Raw genomic sequence first — 25,344 nt, 5'->3', positions numbered from 1 at the left:
GGAGGTCTTTGCCCAAATACTTCGACGTTGGGGCTAACCAGATATGGATCTCATGGCGTCTCGACAGAATGCCAAGCTTCCTCGTTACGGGTCCAGATCCAGGGATCCGGGAGCGGTTCTGATAGATGCTTTGACAGCACCTTGGACCTTCGGGATGGCTTATGTGTTTCCACCCTTCCCGATGCTTCCTCGATTGATTGCCAGAATCAAACAGGAGAGAGCATCAGTGATTCTAATAGTGCCTGCATGGCCACGCAGGACTTGGTATGCAGATCTAGTGGACATGTCATCCTGTCCACCTTGGTCTCTACCTCTGAAACAGGACCTTCTGATCCAGGGTCCCTTCAAACATCAAAATCTAATTTCTCTGAAGCTGACTGCTTGGAAATTGAACGCTTGATTTTATCAAAACGTGGTTTTTCTGAGTCAGTTATTGATACCTTAATACAGGCTAGGAAGCCTGTTACCAGAAAGATTTACCATAAGATATGGCGCAAATACTTATATTGGTGCGAATCCAAGAGTTACTCATGGATTAAGGTTAGGATTCCGAGGATATTGTCTTTTCTACAAGAAGGTTTAGAAAAGGGTTTATCCGCTAGTTCCTTAAAGGGACAGATTTCAGCTCTGTCCATTCTTTTACACAAACGTCTGTCAGAAGTTCCGGACGTTCAAGCTTTTTGTCAGGCTTTAGCTAGGATCAAGCCTGTGTTTAAAACTGTTGCTCCACCATGGAGTTTGAACTTAGTTCTTAATGTTTTACAGGGTGTTCCGTTTGAACCCCTTCATTCCATTGATATCAAGCTGTTATATTGGAAAGTTCTATTTTTAATGGCGATTTCCTCGGCTCGAAGAGTCTCTGAGCTATACGCTTTACATTGTGATTCTCCTTATCTGATTTTTCATTCAGACAAGGTAGTTCTGCGTACTAAACCTGGGTTCCTACCTAAGGTGGTCACTAACAGGAATATCAATCAAGAGATTGTGGTTCCATCTTTGTGTCCTAATCCTTCTTCGAAGAAGGAACGTCTGCTACACAACCTAGATGTAGTCCGTGCTCTGAAATTTTATCTACAGGCAACTAAGGATTTTCGACAAACATCTTCCCTGTTTGTCGTTTATTCTGGTCAGAGGAGAGGTCAAAAAGCTTCGGCTACCTCTCTCTCTTTTTGGCTTCGTAGCATAATTCGGTTAGCCTATGAGACTGCTGGACAGCAGCCTCCTGAAAGAATTACAGCACATTCTACTAGAGCTGTGGCTTCCACTTGGGCCTTTAAGAATGAGGCTTCTGTTGAACAGATTTGCAAGGCTGCAACTTGGTCTTCTCTTCATACTTTTTCCAAATTTTCCAAATTTGATACTTTTGCTTCTTCGGAGGCTGTTTTTGGGAGAAAGGTTCTTCAGGCAGTGGTTCCTTCCGTATAAAGAGCCTGCCTGTCCCTCCCGTCATCTGTGTACTTTAGCTTTGGTATTGGTATCCCAGAAGTAATGATGACCCGTGGACTGACCACACTTAACAGGAGAAAACAAAATTTATGCTTACCTGATAAATTCCTTTCTCCTGTAGTGTGGTCAGTCCACGGCCCGCCCTGTTTTTTATGGCAGGTAAAAAATTTTTGAATTATACTCCAGTCACCACTACACCCTTTGGCTTCTCCTTTCTCGTTGGTCCTTGGTCGAATGACTGGAGGTGACGTAGAGGGGAGGAGCTATATAGCAGCTCTGCTGGGTGAATCCTCTTGCACTTCCTGTTGGGGAGGAGTTAATATCCCAGAAGTAATGATGACCCGTGGACTGACCACACTACAGGAGAAAGGAATTTATCAGGTAAGCATAAATTGTTTTTAGCTTTAGTGTAGTAGACAACCCAAAGTATTGATCTAGGCCCATTTTGGTATATTTCATGCCACCATTTCACCGCCAAATGCGATCAAATAAAAAAAAACGTTCCCTATTTCACAAACTTTTTCACAAACTTTAGGTTTCTCACTGAAATTATTTACAAACAGCTTGTGCAATTATGGCACAAATGGTTGTAAATGCTTCTCTGGGATCCCCTTTGTTCAGAAATAGCAGACATATATGTCTTTGGCGTTGCTTTTTGGTAATTAGAAGGCCGCCAAATGCCGCTGCGCATCACACGTGTATTATGGCTAGCAGTGATGGGGTTAATTATGTAGCTTGTAGGGAGCTTGCAGGGTTAATTTTAGCTTTAGTGTAGAGCTCAGCCTCCCACCTGAAACATCAGACCCCCTGATCCCTCCCAAACAAATCTCTTCCCTCCCCCACCCCACAATTGTCCCCGCCATCTTAAGTACTGGCAGAAACTCTTCCAGTACTAAAATAAAAGCTATATTTGTTTTTTTGTGTGTATTTTTTCTTAGCATATTTACATATGCTACTCTGTAGGATCCCCCCTTAGCCCCCAACCTCACTGATCCCCCACCAAACAGATCTCTAACCCTCCCCCTCTGCCTTAATGGGCGCCATCTTGGGTACTGGCAGCTGTCTGCCAGTACCCAGTTTAGTTAAAAAAAGTGCTTTTTTTTATTTAATTGCCCTTTTCTGTAGTGTAGCTCCCCCCCCCCTTATCAACCTTTATGTTTCTGCAGTGTAGCTGTTCCCTCCCGCCCCGTGCACGCGCCCCCCCGCCGCCCACCGTGCACGCGCGCGCTCCCGTCTGTCCCGCCCCCATCCCCCTCCACTTCATTCGGCACATTGATGGCCGCCAACCCGTCTCCCAGACTTGCTCCCACCAACCAACGATACCGGCCACCGATGTCCGGTGCAGAGAGGGCCACAGAGTGGCTCTCTCTGCATCGGATGGCCACGGGGGGTTATTGCAGGATGCCTCGATATCGAGGCATCACTGCAATAACCGGAAAGCAGCTGGAAGCAAGCAGGATCGCTTCCAGCTGCTTTCCAGACCAAGGACGTACGCCACATGTCCTCGGTCATTAACTGTATTTTTTTTGAGGACGTGTGGCGTACGTCCTTGGTCGTTAAGGGGTAATTAAACTTTACATTGCACTGATTTTATTTAAATACCTTTTTCTTTAGGAAACTCAGACCAGAGATCCCCCGCTTGCAGCTCCTCTTATTAGCACAGTAATGACTAAACCTGCCTCCTCCAATCATGGCGTGCAACTTATGGCGTCCAGCTTGTGAGGCCACGCAACGATTGGAGGAAGCGAAGTTCAGCATGAGAAGCTGGCAGAGGGTCGCCGGTCTGGGTTTCCTAAACAAAAAGGTAAGTATTTGAAGCGTTGTGGGTTTTTTGTTTTTAATACCTTTTTCTTTAGGAAACCCAGACCGGCGATCCTCTGTCCGCTTCTCATGCTGAACTTAGCTTCCTCCAATTGTTGCATGGCCACAAGCTGGACCCCTTAGGGTACACGCAATGATTGGAGGAAGCAGGTTTAGTCATTACTGTGCTAGTAAGAGGAGCTGCAAGCGGGGGATCCCTGGTTTGTTTCGAAGTATTTACAAAAAAAAACACTGCAATGTAAAGTTTAATGAATGTGCCCCTGTTTTTACAGTATTTTTAAAAACCAGGCACTTTTTAAAAAATGTTTACATTCACTTTAATGTTACTGTGCTTTCTTGTAAAATGGAGAATGCTAAACTTCTGTAGTTTTTAACAAGTGTCAGTACCTATGCTATGGGAATGCTACAGTTCTGTAATGCAGATGCCAACAATTTTGTGATACCTTCTGTAGGTGATGGGCACCTGAAAACGTAAAATATAATTTATTTCATGTAATTAGCAAGAGTCCATGAGCTAGTGACGTATGGGATATACATTCCTACCAGGAGGGGCAAAGTTTCCCAAACCTCAAGATGCCTATAAATATGCCCCCCACCACACCCACAATTCAGTTTTACAAACTTTGCCTCCCATGGAGGTGGTGAAGTAAGTTTGTGCTAGATTCTACGTTGATATGCGCTTCGCAGCAGGCTGAAGCCCGGTTTTCCTCTCAGAGTGCAGTAAATGTCAGAGGGATGTGAAGAGAGTATTGCCTATTTGAATTCAATGGTCTTCCTCTAGGGGATCTATTTCATAGGTTCTCTGTTATCGGTCGTAGAGATTTCTTCTCCTACCTCCCTTTTCAGATCGACGATATACTCTTATATACTATTACCTCTACTGATTCTCGTTTCAGTACTGGTTTGGCTATCTACTATATGTAGATGGGTGTCTTAGGGTAAGTAAGTCTTATTTCTATTCATGACACTCAAAGCTATGGTTGGGCACTTTATATGTAAAGTTCTAAATATATGTGTTTAAACTTATATTTGCCATGATTCAGGATAATCAGTTCTTCATTCAGACTGTCAGTTTCATTTTTTTGGGAAAATGCATATTCATTTTTTCTTACCTTAATTTTCAATTGACTTTTTTCAAAAATTGCGGGCTGTTAGGCTCGCGGGTGCAGAAAATGCTTCTATTTATTGCGTCATTTTTGGCGCTAGACACTTATGGCACAGTTTTTTCGTAATTGCGTCATTTTTGACGTTTGTATATTGCGGACGTTTTTTTGGTGCCAAAAATATGGGCGTCATTCTTGGCGCCAAAATGTGTGGGCGTCATTCTTTGCGCCAAAATGTGTGGGTGTCATACTTGGCGCCAGTTTTTTCACACTATTTCAGTCTCACTTTTCAGTTGCTTCTGGTTTTCTAGAGGCTTGTTTCATTTTGCTTTTTTCCCATTCCTGAAACTGCCATTTAAGGAATTTGATAATTTTGCTTTATATGTTGTTTTTTTCTTTTACATATTGCAAGATGTCACTACCTGACCCTGGATCAGAATCTACTTCTGGAAAAGCGCTGCCTGATGTCGGTTCTACCAAAGCTAAGTTCATTTTTTGTAAACTTTTGGTAACTGTTCTGCCGGCTGTTTGTGATAATTGTCATAATAAGCTATCAAACGCAGATAGCATTTCCATTAGTAATAATCCATTACCTGTTGTTCTTTCAACATCTAATGTTCAGGATGTTCCTGTTAATGTTATAGAATTTGTTTCTAAATCTATTCGGAAGGCTGTCTGTTATTCCTCCTTCTAGTTAACGTAAGAGGTCTTTTAAAACTTCATATATTTCAGATGAATTTTTAAATGACCGCCATCATTTTGACTTATCTATTTCTGATGAGGATCTATCTGGTTCAGAAGATTCTACCTCAGATATTGACACTGATAAATCTTCATATTTGTTTAAAATGGAGTTTATTCGTTCCTTAGTTAAAGAAGTGCTGATTGTATTCGATATGGAGGAGTCTAGTCCTCTTGATATTAAAGCTACTAAGCGTTTAAATTCAGTTTTTAAACCTCCCGTAGTTATTCCAGAAGTTTCTCCAGTTCCTGATGCTATTTCAGAAGTAATTTCTAGGGAATGGAATAGTCTGGGTACTTCATTTACTCCTCCAAGGTTTAAGAAATTGTACCCTTTACCATCTGATAGATTAGAGTTTTTAGAGAAAATTCCCGAGGTTGATGGGGCTATTTCTTCTCTTGCTAAACGTACTACTATTCCTACGACAGATAGTACTTCGTTTTCCTTTAGATAGGAAGCTTGAATACTTTTTTAGGAAGGCTTTTTTATGTTCAGGTAATCTTCTTAGACCTGCTATTTCTTTGTCTGATGTTGCTTCAACTTTCTGGTTGGAGGCTTTAGCGCAACAAGTGTCAGACCATAATGCTTATAGCATTGTTAAACTCCTTCAACATGCTAATAACTTTATTTGTGATGCCATTTTTCGATATCAGAATTGATGTCAGGTATATGTCTTTAGCTATTTTAGCCAGAAGAGCTTTATGGCTTCAATCTTGGAATGCAGATATGACTTCTAAGTCAACGTTGCTGTCCCTTTCTTTCCAAGGTAATAATTATTTGGTCCTCAGATTCAATAATTTCAACTTTCTGGGGGGGAAGGGAGCCTTTTTGCCTCAGGCTAAAGGTAAATATAGGGCTGCTAATAGTTTTAGTTTCTTTTAGTCAGAATAAGGAACAAAATCCTGACCCTTCCCCTAAAGGAGCAGTTTCCATTTGGAAACCTTCTCCAGTCTGGAATAAATCCAAGCCTTTTAGAAAATCAGAACCAGCTCCCAAGTCCGCATGAAGGTGCGGCCCTCATTCCAGCACAGCTGGTAGGGGGCAGGTTACGTTTTTTTCATAGATGTTTGGATCAATTCGATTCAAAGTCTTTGGATTCAGATCATTGTTTCACAAGGGTACAGAATAGGTTTCAAGGTAAGACCGCCTGTGAGAAGATTTTTTCTCTCACGCATTCCAGTAAACCCAGTAAAGGCTCAGGCATTTCTGAAATGTGTTTCAGACCTAGAGTCAGCTGGGGAATTGTGCCAGTTCCAGTTCTGGAACAGGGCCTGTGGTTTTTATTCAAATCTGTTCATTGTATCAAAGATTTTTTTCAGTCCAGTTCTGGATCTAAAAATATGTAAAGGACTATTCTGCCTTTTGTTCAGCAAGGGCATTATATGTCTACAATAGACTTACAGGATGCATATCTTCATATTCCAATTCATTCGGACCACTATCAGTTCCTGAGATTCTCTTTTCTAGACAAGCATTACCAATTTGTTGCTCTTCCTTTTGGCCTAGCAACAGCTCCAAGGATCTTTTCAAAAGTTCTTGGTGCCCTTCTCTCTGTAATCAGGGAACAGGGTATTGCGGTATTTCCTTATTTGGACGATATCTTGGTACTTGCTCAGTCTTTACATTCTGCAGAATCTCACATGAATCAACTGGTTGGAGGATCAATTTACCAAAGAGTTTCTTGATTCCCCAGACAAGATTAACCTTTTTGGGATTCCAAATAGATTCAGTGTCCATGGCTTTGTCTCTAACAGAAAAGAGACGTCTGAAAAAGATTTCAGCTTGATGAAACCTTCAGTCTCAATTATTCCCTTCGGTCGCTTTGTGCATGGAAATTTTAGGTCTCATGACTGCTGCATCGGACGCAATCCCCTTTGCTCGTTTTCACATGAGACCTACACAGCTTTGTATGCTGAACCAATGGTGCAGGGATTATACAAAGATATCACAATTAATATCCTTAAATCCCAATGTTCGATCTTCTCTGACTTGGTGGTTGGTTCACCATCGTTTAGTTCAAGGGGCCTCCTTTGTTCGTCCAACCTGGACTGTGATCTCAACAGATGCGAGTCTTTCAGGTTGGGGAGCTGTATGGGGATCTCTGACAGCGCAGGGGGTTTGGGAATCTCAGGAGGCGAGATTACCAATCAACATTTTGGAACTCCATGCGATTTTCAGAACTCTTCAGTTCTGGCCTCTTCTGAAGAGAGAATCGTTTGTTTTCAGACAGACAATGTCACAACCGTGGCATATGTCAATCATCAAGGGGGGACTCACAGTCCACAGGCTATGAGAGATGTATCCCGGATACTTGCATGGGCGGAATCCAGCTCCTGTCTTATTTCTGCGGTTCACATCCCAGATAGACAATTGGGAAGCGGATTATCTCAGTCGCCAGACGTTGCATCCGAATGGTCTCTTCCCAGAGGTTTTTCTTCAGATTGTTCAAATCTGGAGACTTCCAGAAATAGATCTGATGGCTTCTCATCTAAACAAGAAACTTCCCAGGTATCTGTCCAGATCCAGGGATCTTCAGGCGGAAGCGGTGGACGCGTTGTCACTTCCTTGGAATTATCAACCTGCTTATATCTTTCCGCCTCTAGTTCTTCTAGTGATTTCCAAAATCCTAATGGAGCGTTCATTTGTACTGCTGGTAGCTCCAGCATGGCCACACAGGTTTTGGTATGCGGTTCTCGTTTGGGTGGCAAGTTGCCAACCTTGGACACTTCCGTTAAGGTCTGACCTTCTGTCTCAAGGCCCATTTTTCCATCAGGATCTCAAATCATTAAATTTGGAAGTATGGTGATTGAACTCCTAATACTTATTCATAGAGGTTTCTCTGACTCCGTGATTAATACTATGTTACAGGCTCGTTAATCTGTGTCTAGAAAGATCTATTACCGAGTCTGGAAGATTTACATTTCATGGTGTTCTTCTCATAAATTTTCTTGCCATTCTTTTAGAATTCCTAGAATTTTACAATTTCTTCAAGATGGTTTGGATAAGGGTTTGTCTGAAAGTTCTTTGGAAGGACAAATCTCTGCTCTTTCTGTTCTTTTTCACAGAAAGATTGCTAATCATCCTGATATTCATTGTTTTGTACAGGCTTTGGTTCGTATAAAGCCTGTCATTAAGTCAATCTCTCCTTGGAGTCTCAATTTGGTTCTGAAGACTTTGCAGGCTCCTCCGTTTGAGCCTATGCATTCTTTGGATATCAAATTACTTTCCTGGAAAGTTTTTGTTCTTTTTGGCTATCTCTTCTGCTAGAAGAGTATCTGAGTTATCTGCTCTTTCTTGTGAATCTCCTTTTCTGATTTTTCATCAGGATAAGCGGTGTTGAGGACTTCATTTAATTTTTTACCTAAAGTTGTGAATTCTAACAACATTAGTAGAGAAATTGTTGTCCCTTCATTGTGTCCTAATCCTAAGAATTCTCTGGAGAGATCTTTACATTCTTTGGATGTAGTAAGAGCTTTGAAATATTATGTTGAAGCTACTAAAGATTTCAGAACGACTTCTAGTCTATTTGTTATCTTTTCTGGTTCTAGGAAAGGTCAGAAGGCTTCTGCCTTTTTTTTTTTTTTTTTTTTTTTTTTAATTTTTAAAGATTTTATTGCTCAATATAAATAAAAAGAACAGTTTTGGGAGACACAGCGCCCGTGCATTACAGTTCTATTACATAGTAACTTAATCTTATCACCAGTTTTGCGTAGATAACAAAGCATTAAAGAATACAATATTTCCAGCTTCCAACTACTTTAACTGTTTCGACCATGAACATAATAAGCAGAAAACCAACAGAAAAGACAAACTAAGAGAAAAAAGAATAAAACAGAAAATAAGATCCTTATCTTTGGTTGCATAAATATAAATAGGAGAGTATACTCCTCTCCTAATTCAAAACTAAGAAACATTGTTCCATAGCTAACATATTTATGAAAAATTGTTATGTTGCTGTCTAGATACCTCCGCTATTAGAGTTCTTCGGTATGTGTCATTTATATCTTCTAGCTAGACCTTAACTTAAATCGTTCTTGGGGTAATCATTCCTTAAACTAACTATATCCGGACTTATATCTATTGGATAAGTCTCCCTCACTACAATCTGATTCTCAGGAGATATCAGATCCTTGTTATGGCTTCCTTTTAATTAATTGACCCAGACCTGTGCTAAAGGATAAAAGTTATCAATTTTAAGTGGGGGGGGAAAGGAAAGGAGGGGAAAAAAAAAAAGGGGGATAAAGAGAGCTAATAAACCCACCAGTCCCCTATTCCTCGCATGACCATATTCTGGGGAATCGACCTCGTTCTATTTGCTGTTGAAACCAAGGGGAAGAGTTAGTGTCGCACTACATGATTTTGTATGTCTATAGGAAGTGAGATAATAAAGATCTTCCATTTACTAAAAAATCTGGAAACTTGTTTTGGATTGATAGATCTTGTATTATATTGCTCCAACACCATTTGATGCTGGACTTCAGTAAATTTAAGTGGTTTAAAGCTCCTCCAGTTTCTTAGAATTAAATTTCGGGCCGTCAAGACGAGTAAGTTGATGAGTCTATTATTGGGTAGGTTAATAGTATGTTTACATGGAAACAATACCTGGTGTAGCGTCAGTTTAACCCTGGTCCCTGTTATCTTAGAGGCCCAAAAGTTCAATTTCTGCCAGAATTGGGCTACTTTGGGACAAGCCCAAAAGGAATGTATGTAGTCTGTAAACTCTTTACTACATTTAGGACATTTCCTCTTTTCCCAGCTCCATTTGGCCAGCCTAGCTGGAGTAAGATATGCCCTACTTACTAATTTTATATGGGACTCTTTGCATGTATGCATGAAAGTTGCCCTAGCTGCCAATGAGATGCTTTGTGCTATATCCTCCGGTTCTACTTTTAGTTTTTCTTTTGCCCATTTTGTTGAAATTTCTACAAGATTATTCAGACCGCCCTCCTTTAGGACTGCTTGATATATTTGAGAGATCGTATTGACCCCCGCACTATATTGAGAGATTATACTCTTCAAGTTTTTACTATCTATCCCCGGCCCTGTGTCTAATCTCAATTTCTCCACCCAGTGCCTGATCTGTAGATATGCAAAGAAACTGGACCTTGGGAGATGGAATTGATAGGCTATATTCTCAAATGAGCGAAGTCTCAGGTTATTACTTTCGCAGATCTGTATTAAATATTTCACTCCATGTCTAGCCCAGAGATCAAAAACCGAAGGCTCACAAGCTATTGGAAAACTCGGGTTCCCAACTAAAGGTAAAAATTCAGATTTCCTAAAATCTACTCCCAATTCCTTGCAAATTCTCTGCCATGCATGGACAATATACTTAAAGGTAATCATTTGATATACTTGATCAGGAAGTCTATTTGCCACATGATGGAGAATCGACTTTAGAGTATACGGTTTTATCAGTGCAGATTCTATGACATAAAATGAGCTTAGATCCTTTTCAGTAATCCAATCGAGAGCAAATTTTGCTAATGCGGAGTAATTGTATATTTTTATGTTGGGGCACGCCATACCTCCTAAGGCTTTAGGAAGTGCTAATTTGTATAGTGAAATTCGTGGCTTCTTGCCCTGCCATATAAACTGATTAAATATCCTATTTAGGGTAACTAGGTCTTTCTTATATAGCAGAAGCGGTAAATTCTGCAGAAAATATAGAAGCTTAGGAAAAAGCACCACTTTAATTAACATAATACGAGCGCTAAGTGATAGGGGGAGATTACCCCAGCTCTGTAATTTCAGAGCCAGGCCCTTGATGCACTGTTTAAGATTCAAATCATACCACCTATTGGGGTCCCTACTCAATGTGATTCCTAAGTACGTTATCTGAGAAGTTTCTAAAAATGGGTGTTTACAGGAGATTATAGGTTTACGTATCCACATAATCTCTGATTTTTCATAATTGATCTTATAGCCTGAAAAGGAGCTAAAGAGGTTACATAAGTCCAGCAATCGGGGAATAGTTATCCTTGAATTACTAAGGAAAAGCAGAAGATCATCTGCGAACAAAGACAGAACTAACTTCTGTCCTCCTAACTGAATACCCTCCATTTCTCTTCTCAAAAGAATTGCGAAAGGTTCAAGAGATAGGTTAAAGAGAAATGGGGACAAAGGGCACCCCTGACGAGTGCCCCGCCCCAGCGTAATTTTCTCAGTCAGTTCCCCATTCACTATAAGTGTAGAAGTTGGTCCCTTATAAAGTTGTGTAATAAAGTGTTGAAAGGGGCCAATTATACCAAATTTTCCTAATGCCGTTAACATATGATCCCATATAATCGAATTCTGTTGATCAGATTTGCAAAGCAGCAACTTGGTCTTCTTCTTTGCATACTTTTACTAAATTCTACCATTTTGATGTTTTCTCTTCTTCTGAAGCAGTTTTTGCTAGAAAAGTACTTCAGGCAGCAGTTTCAGTTTGATTCTTCTGCTTATGATTAAGTTTTTTTTCTTTATAAGATTAAAACTTTTTGTTTTGCGTTGTGGATTATTTTTTCAGCGGAATTGGCTCTTTATTTTATCCCTCCCTCTCTAGTGACTCTTGCGTGGAAGTTCCACATCTGGGGTATCTGCTATCCCATACGTCACTAGCTCATGGACTCTTGCTAATTACATGAAAGAAAACATAATTTATGTAAGAACTTACCTGATAAATTCATTTCTTTCACATTAGCAAGAGTCCATGAGGCCCACCCTTTTTTGTGGTGGTTATGATTTTTTTGTATAAAGCACAATTATTCCATTTCCTTATTTTTGATGCTTTCGCTCCTTTCTTATCACCCCACTTCTTGGCTATTCGTTAAACTGAATTGTGGGTGTGGTGGGGGGCGTATTTATAGGCATTTTGAGGTTTGGGAAACTTTGCCCCTCCTGGTAGGAATGTATATCCCATACGTCACTAGCTCATGGACTCTTGCTAATATGAAAGAAATGAATTTATTAGGTAAGTTCTTACATAAATTATGTTTTTCTGATCACTGGATGGGTTAATATCAAAAGGAAACTTAGTTTCAAACTCTAGCATGCAACTCTAGAACAATGTTTAAATGTGGGGACTTATGCCCCTTTAATTATATGGCTTTGAATACGGAGTTTAAAGGTTTGCAGATTCCTTGGACTTTTTTTCAAGCCCTGTGACTCTTCTACATGCTATAGTCTATGTGCATTACCCAGATGTGAGATTTGAAGTGCTGCCACAATGCACAAGAGCCCAGTGTTTTGTTTAAGGGGTTGGGGTGGAAAATATTGTGTAGTAGAGTTGATGATTAAATTATTTAAAGCCATCACCTACCTGGTTTATAATTTATATTCTGGCTTAGCATATTCTATCCCTGAAGGGTTAGTCTCCTTCATATAATTTTTACTAATTTTATTTCAGCTCTGACTGACCCTAATGCTGCGGCTGCCCAGCAACTGGTTCTACAGCAGCAGATGAATACCCTCTCTTACTCTCCATTTGGGGACTCTCCTTTGTTTAGGAACCCCATATCTGATCCAAAGAAGAAGGAAGAGGTAAGCCTGCTTGTGTATATTAGCTCATTATTAAGTTGCATGGTTTAGTCCCTACATTAAGCACAATGAGAATAATAAATGGGTATTGGCTATGACCCCTGCTTGACTAAAGGTGGAAGTCTTTAGCCTATGGTCTCACTTTGTTTTTGAGAAGTCAAGGATTTGTGATGGCGCTACTTGTGACTACTACAGAGGGGTTTCAGGAGTGTAATTAGCTTGGTGTCTGTATCTGGCCACTCCTAAGTACAAATGAGGCAGCCACTTGTTCATCAGATGTGACATTTTTGAATACTTAATTTGAGAAGTTAGGTAATTATGTAATTTGGTGTATAACGTCACGATAGATAGTGCTTTACTTTTTTTCCTCTTTGCGTGTCTGCTCCATGCAACTAGTCTATATATTTAATTGGGGTTGGGTGAAGGTGCAGTCTGGTCACTGCCTACAATGCTAGTCACACCTCTCCCATTCAGATTTCCATCTAAAGGGGAGGAGAGTCCACGGCTTCATTCATTACTTTTGTGAAATAAGAACCTGGCCACCAGGAGGAGGCAAAGACACCCCAGCCAAAGGATTAAGTACCTCCCCCACTCCCCTTATCCCCCAGTCATTCTTTGCCTTTCGTCACAGGAGGATGTCAGAGAAGTGCCGAAGATTCTGAGTAGTCTCTAATGGAGGGTAGTACTCTTCAGAATGAGACTGGAGTTTTAAGTAGTCCTGTCAGCCTCTCAGTGAGAGCCTGGGTGAAAGTTGGAGTCCAGAGATGCAGGGATGGTCTTTCTGCGAAACCATACCGACTCATATTAACAGCTCCACAAGCAATCAGCGTTGAGTTTTGCTTTCTGCACTCAAGTCCATGTCAGGAGCAATGCTTCTACCTTTCACACTTGAAGGACGGTGTTCCTGTTCCACGGCATTGATTCTGAGAAGATGATTACACAGAAGACGGGGTCATAGTGTTGCGCCTTTTATCTTATAGAATCAAGGGTTAATATTCCTAGTGTGGGGATTATTGAACGGGGGGGGGGGGTTATACATAATGTTTGTTGTGGTATTGCTGCGTTATGTGCAAGATGTGACTCTGGCAATGGTGGAACTTCAGGTTGACTTCCGGAAGTATTTGCGAGGCTGATTTTGGCACGTTTTCTCCTTGGGGTGGTCCTGTGAGGCATCCCAGGTGACCGGGTGTGTGTTTCACTTCCTCTGTTGATCAGCGGCATAGGAGACGAAGCGGTTTCTGTAGTACGGGTCATAGGAAGTGGTGAGTGCCCCGGCCATTGGAGTATAAAGGTTCTTACATTTTTTTTCCACCATTACCACTTCTACCTTGTGTAGTGGCACGAATCAAGCAGGAGCGAGCTTCGCCATACTGATTGCTCCATCGTGGCCATGGTGGACGTGGTTTGCGGATCTGGTTGGGCTGTCATCCTCTCCGCCATGGTTACCCTGTCGCAGGTATCTGCTGGAACAGGGTCCCTTTCAACATCAAAATCTAGATTCTCTGAGGCTGACTGCGTTGAGATTGATTGCTTAGTCTTAGCCAAGAGAGGTTTTTCTGAAAGTGTGATTGACACTCTAGTTCAGGCAAGAAAGCCAGTCACTCGTCACGTCTACCATAAGGTGTGGAGGTTTTACTTGTCCTGGTGTGAGAAACACGGATATCCTTGGCACAAGGTGAAGGTATCCAGGACTCTGTCTTTTCTCTAAGAGGGTTTGGTGAAGGGTCTTGCTGCCAATTCCTTAAAGGGACACATTTCGGCTTTATCGGTCTTGTTGCACAGGAGACTTGCTGAGCTTCCTGACTTTCACTCTTTTGTTCAGACTCTGTCTAGAATCAGAACTGTTTTAGGCAGGCTGCCCCCTATGGAGTTTAAACTTGGTCCTTAAGGTATTGCAGAGGGTTCCGTTTGAGCCTATATGCATTCTATTGACATTAAGATTTTGTCCTGGAAGGTTCTCTTTCTGTTGGCCATTGCATCGGCACGCAGAGTATCTGAGCTGGTTGCCTTGCAATTTGAGTCTCCATATCTGGTCTTTCATGCGGATAAGGCTGTTCTTCGGTTTGAGGTTTCTTCCCAAGGTGGTGTCTAACCGTAACATCAATCAGGAAATAATTGTTTCTTCCTTTGTGTCCTAACTTCTTCTAAGGAGAGGTTACTTCATAATCTGGATGTGGTTCTGGCCTTAAAGTTCTATCTTCAGGCTACAAAGGATTTCAGACAGTCTGCATCTTTTTGTGGTGTATTCCGGGAAGCGCATGGGGCAGAGGGCCTCTTCTACTTTGTCCTTTTGGTTGAGGAGCTTGATTCGCTTGGCTTATGAGACAGGGGGATATAAACCTCCTCTGAGGTTTACGGCTCTTTCAATTAGGGCTGTGGCTTCGTCTTGGGCCTTCAAGAATGAGGCCTCTATGGAGCAGATTTGTAAGGCGGCTACCTGGTCCTCAAACATTTTTTTACAAAGTTTTACAAATTTGACGTTTTTGCTTCTGCGGAATCTGTTTTTGGGAGACTGGTTTTACAGGCGGTGGTGCCTTCAGTAGGGTCTGCCTTTTTATCCTCCTGGTTTCATTCAGTGTCCTCTAAAGCTTGGGTATGTTTCCCAAAAGTAATGAATGAAGCTGTGGATTCTCCTTTACTTTAGATGGAAAACATTAATTATGCTTACCTGATAATTTTATTTCCATTGTGGGGAGGAGTGTCCACGACTCCCGCCCGTAACTCCGGTGGGCGGACCTAAATTTAATTTATCTTCTGGCACCATTTATACCCTGATATTTCTCCTACTGTTCCTTGTTCCCTCGGCAGAATGATTGGGGGATGAGGGTAGTGGAGGAGTATTTAAACCTTTGGCTGGGATGTCTTTGCCTCCTCCTGGTGGCCAGGTTCTTATTTCCCAAAAGTAATGAATGGAGCCGTGGACTCTCCTCCCCACGATGGAAATAAAATTATCAGGTAAGCATAATTGTTTTTCTATCTCCTAAAAGAAGGGTGCAGGATGACGTTCCATGCCGTCCTGTGTTTAAGACCAGTGCTATTAGGACGGCATGGAATGTCCTAATGGTGCCTAGGGGTTAAAGTAGATTCTGAATCAAACTGTTTTTTTTTTTCTTCATAATAGGAAAGAGTCCACAGCTGCATTCATTACTTTTGGAAAAATAAGGACCTGGCCACCAGGAGGAGGCAAAGACACCCCAGCCAAAGGCTTAAATACTCCTCCCACTCATCCCCCAGTCATTCTTTGCCTTTCGTCCCAGGAGGTTGGCAGAGAAGGGTCAGAAGTTTTGTTTTCGTCTCTTTGAGGGTAGTACTCTTCGACATGGGACAGGAGTTTTTAGTAATCCTCTCAGTCTCTCAGTGAGGGCTTGGATGAAAGTTAGAGTCCGGAGATGCAGGAAGAGTCTTTCTGCGAAACCATCCCGACTCATTTTAACAACTCTACAAGCAATCGATGTTTATCTTCGCTGCCTGCTTTTCTTCTCAAGTCCATGGCAGAGGCGAGGCTACTATCCGCAACATTTGAAGTGTTCCTGTTCCACAGCGTAGATTCCGGTAATATCGTTTCATTTTATTTCTTCATGAATGTACTATGTCATTTGTTACTGCAAACTCACGTGAAGAATACAGGGTCTCAGTGGGACTCCTTTAGTATCTTGGAATCAAGGGTTAATATCTCCTGAGGGGGATTATTGAAAAGTTTTTTTTTTTTTTTTTTAATTTTGTTTGTGATTCAATCTGCTTATGTGTAGTGTTAACTGGGCTTGTGGCTTTTGGAACATAACGGCCTTCAAAGTGACTCGACTACGGTTGGGCACTTTTTTTTTTTTTTTTTTTTTTGACTGTACGGTTCACATTCCTGACTGTGGCGACTGAGAATTCTAGTCCGCTGGTGTCTGGCTCATAGGAGGTGGTGAGTGCCCCAGCCATTGTGGGTGTCAGGTGCCGTTAAATTGTTTTATATATAGTCCATTTCTTTGGTATCCTTTATCCAGTTATGGAGGATGCTGATGTTGAGATTGTTCAACTTTGATTCAAATTCTTCGTCCTGTGAAGAATGCTAATTGGCCCCCATTGACTCGGGTCAGTCATTTATGTTCTTTAGGCTGTCTTAGAGCGCCTTGTTCCTTGGGCTCGGGGATTCAAGGGACTGCTGAGCCATCTGCCTCGGCGGGGGGGGGGGGGGGGGGGGGCTGTCCACTGGTAGGCAAGTTACCTACCGCTCCCTACCACTACTACACATGCGGGTAATCCGAGGGTGGATTGTTCCCCCCCCAGAGGTTGTGGCACTTTCGCTTTTACATACTTTTGGCACTTGTGCGTCTACAAAGTCCAGATGTTTGTTTACAATTGTGCTTGTGCCCAATTGCCTCAGGTCTCTCGGCCACTGGAGGGCATGTGCAGTTCCCTGCGGGTGTAACTTTTCCTGAGTGTTGTACCTTTCGTTACAGGGGGGCTCGCCTACGTGTTCTACTCAAACGTTTTTGAGCTGTTTGGGGACCCTATCCTTCTCGGTTATGGGACTCATCTTTCTCCTCCTTCGAATGGCTCACCTCGTTAGACATGGGGGGATGAAGTAATCTCTAAGTCTTGTTATCGAGATCCTTCCCAGTTTTGTTGGAAGAACAGTTTTCTGTTAGGCTGGTCCTGCGGATCTTTCTGTAGTTCTTGGGTGTTAACCCTAGGGTTGCCTTTTATTTTATCCGGTTAGGATGAATTTTAGTTTTTCATACTTTGTTTCCTGCGGGAACTTAAAAATCTCTGGGATTCTACTGAAGTTGTTCGGGACACGTTAGTCCCATGTTTGTCTGTTTTTCCTCCTCCCCCTCTGAGGGCGAATTTAGCCAGCTTGGCAGATATGACCCTGGTTGCAGGCTTGTCCTGCTTGGGTTCAGATCTTCTGCCTCACGGCTTATTCAGACACGTGGCGCATATTATACCTTGCTGGTCAGGTTGGGGTGCCGAGTGCTATTAACATTATTGATGTTTATGATTTGTTTTACAAGTTTCAGCTAATCATTCTTAAGAGGACTTGCGGGTCCGTGCGGCTCTCGGGATTGTTTCAGTCCTAAATAGCCGTCTGGTGATTGGGTCAGTGAATTTTGCTACGTCACTCTGTTGCTTCTGATACCCTCAGAACCTAGAGTATTCCTTCCTACGTGGTGGGAAAATTAGAGGGTTTAGCGCCTCTTTCTGCCATTCGGCGCAGTGTTGCTTTAGGAAATTTGTCTTTTTTGGACTTGTTCCTTTAGCGATTCTCTTCTTCATTGAGACCTCTGGGATTGTCTCTTCTTGTGGATGGGTTTCTTTCGGGGGACTTGGATTCCCTTTAGGAGTTGGTTGTTCCTTTTACGGGACATTAGACCGTGAGGTCTTTTTGGACTCCGGTTAGGGGACCTTCCCCGGTGTTGGGAATACTCTGCATCTCCTTCTTGGGATAGTTCCTAGTGGTTTTTCACTCATATGGTTCAGGTATTGCCATCCAGGTGGCATTCAAACCCATGTTTTACTGTCCTCTAACTTTGAATCTGAGGTGATGTGGAGGCTTGATGATGCTCTGTTAGGGTGACTTGCCTCACTGTTCCCTTTGTGTCTGGACCTGATGGTGGGCTTTCCTGCCTAGCAAACGGAAGGTTTGCAGTTGCTCAGCAGTCACTTTTGCACCTGTTCTGTGTGCAAGCACAATGGTGGTGTAAGGGGTTCTTCCGTGTTAGCTTGGGACGTGGCCTTGTCATCTGTTCTTCTTGCGACTTCCTGTCTTATTGGCAGTTGTTTATCAACGCTCTCCTCTTCAGGAGGCTAGTTGTCGTCCTTACGGAGGTGTGGTTCCCTTTTTAGGGGCCTCTCCTGTGTTCGGGAGGTTGAAACAGATTTTTATCTGGTTCAGGGATTGGTCGGCTTTTGGGGTTGTTCCTTTCCATCTGGGGAGCTGCTGGCTCCACATTGAGACTTAGTTGGGTGGCCTTGCTAGATTTCCTTGGGTCTAACGCCTGCTCGTTTGTCTTTAGGTTGAAGTGGCTTTCGGTTCCCTTACTTTCAGATCTGTCGTTGCTTGGGCTGGTCTGGCTAGGTGTAGGATCTGAGATCTGTTGTTCATCTTCAGGTCTTGGGGGTGACAATGGACTTTTTTTTTTTTTTTTTTTAGAGGTTCTGTGCCTCTCCCCCTTTCAGATCTGTGAGTAGGCTTGGCGGGCCTGGATTGCCTGGAGAGTGTCCTCTGTCTTGGAGGTTGGGCAATATCTGTCTTGGGCTGCTTCTTCCTTACGGATAGTGTTTTCTCCGTGTCTTCCTACGGATGGCAGCGTGTTACTGGACTCAGATGTTTGTGTTCTGAGTTTGCTGCTTGTAATTTTCTGTTTACTCGAGTTCTGACGTTTTTGAGGACTTTGTCTTCAGCTGTCTTTTCTTATATGTAATTGGCAAGAGTCCATGAGCTAGTGACGTATGGGATATACAATCCTACCAGGAGGGGCAAAGTTTCCCAAACCTCAAAATGCTTATAAATACATCCCTCACCACACCCACAATTCAGTTTTACAAACTTTGTCTCCTATGGAGGTGGTGAAGTAAGTTTGTGCTAAGATTTCTACGTTGATATGTGCTTCTCAGCATTTTTTGAAGCCCGATTCCTCTGAGTACAGTGAATGTCAGAGGGATGTGAAGGGGGTATCACCTATTGAATGCAATGGTTTTCCTCACGGGGATCTATTTAATAGGTTCTCGGTTATCGGTCGTAGAGATTCATCTACTACCTCCCTTTTCAGATCGACGGTATACTCTCATATTCCATTACATCTACTGATAGCCAAACCAGTACTGAAACAGTTATCTGCTATATGTGGATGGGTGTCTTTTGGTAAGTATGTTTTTTCATTACTTAAGACACTCTCAGCTATGGTTTGGCACTTTATGCATTTATATAAAGTTCTAAATATATGTATTGTACTTATATTTGCCATGATTCAGGTTTTCAGTATATTTCCTTTTTTTGCAGACTGTCGGTTTCATATCTGGGAAATGCTTTTTTATAAAAAATTATTTCTTACCTGGGGTATAGTCTCTTTTTTTCAAATTGACTGTCTTTTAAATTTGCGGGCAGATTAGGCTCGCGAGGGCGCAAAATTACAATTTATTGCGTCATTCTTGGCGCATGATTTTTTTGGTGTGAAGTTACGTTAGTTGACGCAATTTCCGGCATCTTAGTTGACACAGTCCTTCACAAGGTTGCGTCATTTATGACGCGAGTGTTTCGTTTCCGGATGTGTTTTGTCGCCCAATTTTTTTTTTCTGTTTTGAGTCATACTTGCCGCCAAATATTTTCATTATTTAAGACCCCATTCCTTTTGCCTCTGGCCTTTTTTCTATGTCAGAGGGCTATTCTGTTTGCATTTTTTCTCATTCCTGAAACTTCCATATAAGGAGAATGATAATTTTGCTTTTTTTTCTCTTACATTTGCAAGATGTCTCAATCTGATCCTGTCTCAGAATTCACTGTTGGATCCCTGCTGCCTGATAAGTTCTACCAAAGCTAAGTGCATTTGTTGTAAACTTGTGGAGATTATACCTCCAGCTGTGGTTTGTAATAGTTGTCATGATTAACTTTTTTACATGCAGAAAATGTATCCATCAGTAGTAGTTCATTACCTGTTGCTGTTCCCTCAACATCTAATGCACAAAATATACCTGTAAATTTAAAAGAATTTATTTCTGATTCTATTCAGAAGGCTTTGTCTGCCATTCCGCCTTCTAATAAATGTAAAAGGTCTTTTAAAACTTCTCATAGAGTTGGTGAAATTTCAAATGACCGGCAACATACTGATTTATCTTTCTCTGATGAGGCTCTATCTGATTCAGAAGATCCTGCCTCAGATATTGACACTGACAAATCTTATTTATTTAAAATGGAGTATATTTGTTCTTTATTAAAAGAAGTGTTGATTACATTAGATATGGAGGAAACTAGTCCTTCTTCAAGGTTTAAAAATTTGTATCCTTTGTCAACTGTCAGATTGGAGTTTTGTTAAAAGATCCCCAAAGTTAATGGGGCTATCTCTACTCTTGCTAAACGTACTACTATTCCTACAGAAGATAGTACTTCTTTTAAAGATCCTTTAGGTAGGATACTTGAATCTTATCTAAGGAAGGCTTATTTATATTCAGGTTATCTTTTTAGGCCTGCAATTTCTTTGGCTGATGTTGCAGCTGCTTCAACTTTTTGGTTGGAAACTTTAGCGCAACAAGTATTGGATCATGATTTGTCTAGCATTTTTAAATTAATTAAACATGCTAATTTCATTTGTGATGCCATTTTTGATATCATTAGAATCGATGTCAGGTATATGTCTTTAGCTATTTTAGCTAGAAGAGCTTTATGGCTTAAATCTTGGAATGCTCATATGACTTCTAAGTCCAGATTGCTATCTTTCTTTCCAAGGTAATAAATTATTTGGTTCTCAGTTGGATTCAATAATTTTAACTGTCACTGAGGGGAAGGGAGTCTTTTTGCCTCAGAATAAAAAACCTAAGGGTAAATGTAAAGCTTCTAACCGTTTTAGTTACTTTCAACGTAATAAGGAACAGAAATCTAATCCTTCTCCAAAGGAATCTGTTTCCAATTGGAAGCCTTCCTCAAATTGGAATAAATCCAAGCCATTTAAGAGATCAAAGCCAGCCCCCAAGTCCGCATGAAGGTGCGGCCCTCATTCTAGCTCAGCTGGTAGGGGGCAGATTAAAATTTTTCAAAGATGTTTGAATCAATTCAGTCCAAAATTATTGGATTCAGAGTATTGTCTCTCAGGGGTACAGAATAGGATTCAGAGTAACGCCGCCTGTGAGATTTTTTTTCTCTCACGCATTCCAGTGAACCCAGTAAAGGCTCAGGCTTTCCTGAAGTGTTTTTAGACCTGGCGTTATCAGGGGTAATCATGCCAGTTCCGTTTCAGGAACAGGGTCTGGGGTTTTATTCAAATCTATTCATTGTCCCAAAGAAAGGAAATTCATTCAAACCAGTTCTGGATCTAAAGATTTTGAATAGATATGTAAGAGTACCAACATTCAAAATGGTGACTATAAGGACTATTCTGCCTTTTGTTCAGCAAGGGCTTTATATGTCCACAATAGACTTGCAGGATGCATATCTTCATATTCCGATTCATCCGGATCACTATCAGTTCCTGAGATTCTCTTTTCTAGACAAGCATTACCAATTTGTTGCTCTTATTTTTGGTCTTGCGACGGCTCCAAGAATCTTTTCAAAGGTTCTCGGTGCCCTACTCTGTAATCAGAGAGTGGGGTATTGCGGTGTTTCCTTATTTGGACAATATCTTGGTACTTGGTCAATCTTTACGTTCTGCAGAATCTCACACGAATCAACTAGTGTTTCTTCAAAGACATGGTTGGAAGATCAATTTACCAAAAAGTTATTTGATTCCTCAGACAAGGGTAACCTTTTTAGGTTTCCAGATAGATTCAGTGTCCATGACTGTGTCTCTAACAGACGAGACGTTTAAATTTGATTGCAGCCTGTCGGAACCTTCAGTCTCAGTCATTCCCTTCAGTAGCTATGTGCATGGAAGTTTTAGGTCTTATGACTGCAGCATCGGACGCGATCCTCTTTGCTCGTTTTCATATGAGACCTCTCCAGCTTTGTATGCTGAACCAATGGTGCAGGGATTATACAAGGATATCACAATTGATATTCTTAAATCCCAATGTTCGACTTTCTCTGACTTGGTGGTTAGAACACCATCGTATAATTCTAGGGGCCTTTTTCTTTCATCCAACCTGGACTGTGATCACAACAGATGCGAGTCTTTCAGGTTGGGGAGCGGTTTGGGGATCTCTGACAGCACAAGGGGTTTGGAAATCTCAAGAGGCGATTACCAATCAATATTTTGGAACTCCTCAGGGCTCTTCAGTTTTAGACTCTGTTGAAGAGAGAACCGTTCATTTTTTTTCAGACTATGTCACAACTGTGGCATACTTCAATCATCAGGGTGGGACTCTTAGTCCTCAAGCTATGAAAGAAGTATCCCGGATACTTGTTTGGGCAGATCTCGAAGATCATTATGGAGCTATCGTTTGTGCTGCTGGTGACTCCAGCATGGCCTCACAGGTTATGGTATGTGGATCTTGTTCGGATGTCCAGTTGCCAACCTTGGCCACTTCCCTTAAGGCCAGACCTATCTCAAGGCCCATTTTTCCATCAGGATCTCAAATCATTAAATTTGAAGGTATGGAAATTGAACGCTTAGTACTTAGTCATAGAGGTTTCTCTGACTCAGTGATTAATACTATGTTGCAGGCTCGTAAATCTGTTTCTAGGAAGATTTATTATCGAGTTTGGAAGACTTACTTTTCATGGTGTTCTTCTCATAAATTTTCTTGGCATTCTTTTAGAATTCCTAGAATTTTAGTTTCTTCAGGTTGGTTTGGAAAGAGGTTTGTCTGCAAGTTCTTTGAAAGGACAAATCTCTGCTTTTTCTGTTTTATTCCAAAGAAAAATTGCTAAACTCCCTGATATTTGCTGTTTTGTACAGGCTTTGGTTCGTATCAAGCCTGTCATTAAATCATTCTCTCTGAGTCTTAATTTTGGTTTTGAAGGCTTTACAGGCTTCTCCATTTGAGCCTATGCATTCTTTGGACATTAAACTACTTTCTTGGAAAGTGTTGTTCCTTTTGGCCATCTCTTCTGCTAGAAGAGTTTCTGAATTATCTGCTTTCTCTTGTGATTCTCCTTTTCTAATTTTTCATCAGGATAAGGCAATTTTGCGAACTTCATTTAAATTCTTACCTAAGGTTGTGAATTCTAACTACATTAATAGAGAAATTGTTGTCCCTTCTTTGCGTCCTAATCCTAAGAATTCTTTGGAGAGATCTTTACATTCTTTGGATGTGATGAGAGCTCTGAAATATTATGTTGAAGCTACTAAAAATTTCAGGAAGACTTCTAGTCTATCTGTTATATTTTCTGGTTCCAGGAAAGATCAGAAGGCTTCTGCCGTTTTTTTGGCATCATGGTTAAAGCTTTTGATTCATCAAGCTTATTTGGAGTTGGGTAAAACCCCGCCTCAGAGAATTACAGCTCATTCTACTAGATCAGTTTCCACTTCTTGGGCTTATAAGAATGAAGCTTCAGTTGATCAGATTTGCAAAGCATCAACTTGGTCTTCTTTGCATACTTTTACTAAATTCTACCATTTTGATGTATTTGCTTCTTCTGAAGCAGTTTTTGGTAAAAAGGCAGCTGTTTCAGTTTGATTCTTCTGCTTCTAATTTAATTTTTTTTCTTTTCAATTATTAGACTAAACTTTGGGTTGTGGATTAATTATTTTTTTCAGCGGAAAATGGCTGTTTTCTCTTGTAAGGTGTATTCAGTCCACGGATTCATCCTTTACTTGTGGGATATTCTCCTTCCCTACAGGAAGTGGCAAAGAGCACACAGCAGAGCTGTCCATATAGCTCCCCCTCTAGCTCCACCCCCCAGTCATTCTCTTTGCCGGATCTAAGCACTAGGGTCTCTCTCGGGAGGGTAAAGTGAATGTGGTGTTAGAATTGTAGTCTTTATTATCTTCAATCAAAAGTTTATTTTAAATGGTACCGGTTTGTACTATTTACTCTCTAGCAGAAAAGTGATGAAGATTTCTGCTGAGAGGAAGATGATTTTAGCATGTTGTAACTAAAATCCACTGCTGTTCTCCCACAGGACTGAGGAGTACCAGAAAACTTCAGTTGGGGGGAACGGTTTGCAGGGTAGACTGCAATAAGGTATGTTCAGTCATTTATTTCTAGACAAGACTGAGATAATGCTAGAAGAGACTGACAATATCCCCATGAGGGGAGGGTAAGCTATGTTCAGAGACTTAGTAAGGAATTGAATGCTTGCATAACAGGGCTAATTATGCTGGTTGACACTAATTCAGGGCAATCGATTGTTTTTTTTAGGAAAATATCATTTGTAAGACACTTTGAAAGTCCTTTTGGGTTCTCTCTGGGGTTGTTACCCACATGGCTATTTTTTTATTCACTTAGAAGTGGTTTCTTAGGCCTCATAGCTCCGGAGTAGAGTGAGAGGGGCCTAATTTCGCGCCTCAGATGCGCAGTTAGAATTGCATAGAAGTTCATGCTGCTTCACATGGAAGGTCCTGCTGCTGTTTGAGGGCCTAAAGGAAGCTATATTCCCCCAAATCTGGTCCCTAAGGGCAGGTAGGGCCACAGCAGTGCTGTGGCAAGGTGCTGTAGTAATTTTAACCGTTTGTTGGCTTTAGGCTGCTCCGGTTTGGGCATTAAGGGGTTAATCGTTTTGCTTGCTAGTGGTGCAATCTTACTAAGGCTTTAGGTTCATACTGTGAAAATTTCAAAAAGATTACTGCATTTTTCACTGTTTTGCAAAATTGTGTGCCTTTTTTTATCTCAAAAGGGAACAGTAACGTTTTTTCAAATTGTGTTTTTTAATTGATTAAAGTGATTTCCAAGCCTGTTTGTGTATACTACTAGTCTGTTAAACATGTCTGACACCAAGGAAAATCCTTGTTCAATGTGTTTAGAAGCTATGGTGGAACCCCCTCTTAGAATGTGTCCCACTTGTACTGATATGTCTATACACTTTAAAGATCATATTGTTGCACTTAAGAATGTGGCCCAAGATGATTCTCAGACTGAAGGTAACGAGGGTAGCCCGTCTACCTCTCCCCAAGTGTCACAACCAGTTACGCCCGC

General features: G+C 41.4%; 1 protein-coding gene across 1 annotated transcript in view; it reads left to right on the top strand.

The window, feature by feature from the left end:
• NUP98 (nucleoporin 98 and 96 precursor) overlaps positions 1 to 25,344 on the top strand; it is a 655,099-nt gene that overhangs the window by 230,376 nt on the left and 399,379 nt on the right. Inside the window, 1 exon segment of the mRNA XM_053705662.1 lies at positions 12,500 to 12,675. Coding sequence (XP_053561637.1) covers positions 12,500 to 12,675 — 176 coding nt within the window.

The sequence above is a fragment of the Bombina bombina genome, chromosome 3, assembly GCF_027579735.1.
Source record: "Bombina bombina isolate aBomBom1 chromosome 3, aBomBom1.pri, whole genome shotgun sequence".
Taxonomy (NCBI): Eukaryota; Metazoa; Chordata; class Amphibia; order Anura; family Bombinatoridae; genus Bombina; species Bombina bombina.
Note: the sequence above shows the minus strand (reverse complement) of the source record. Positions and strands in the feature narration are given on the sequence as shown.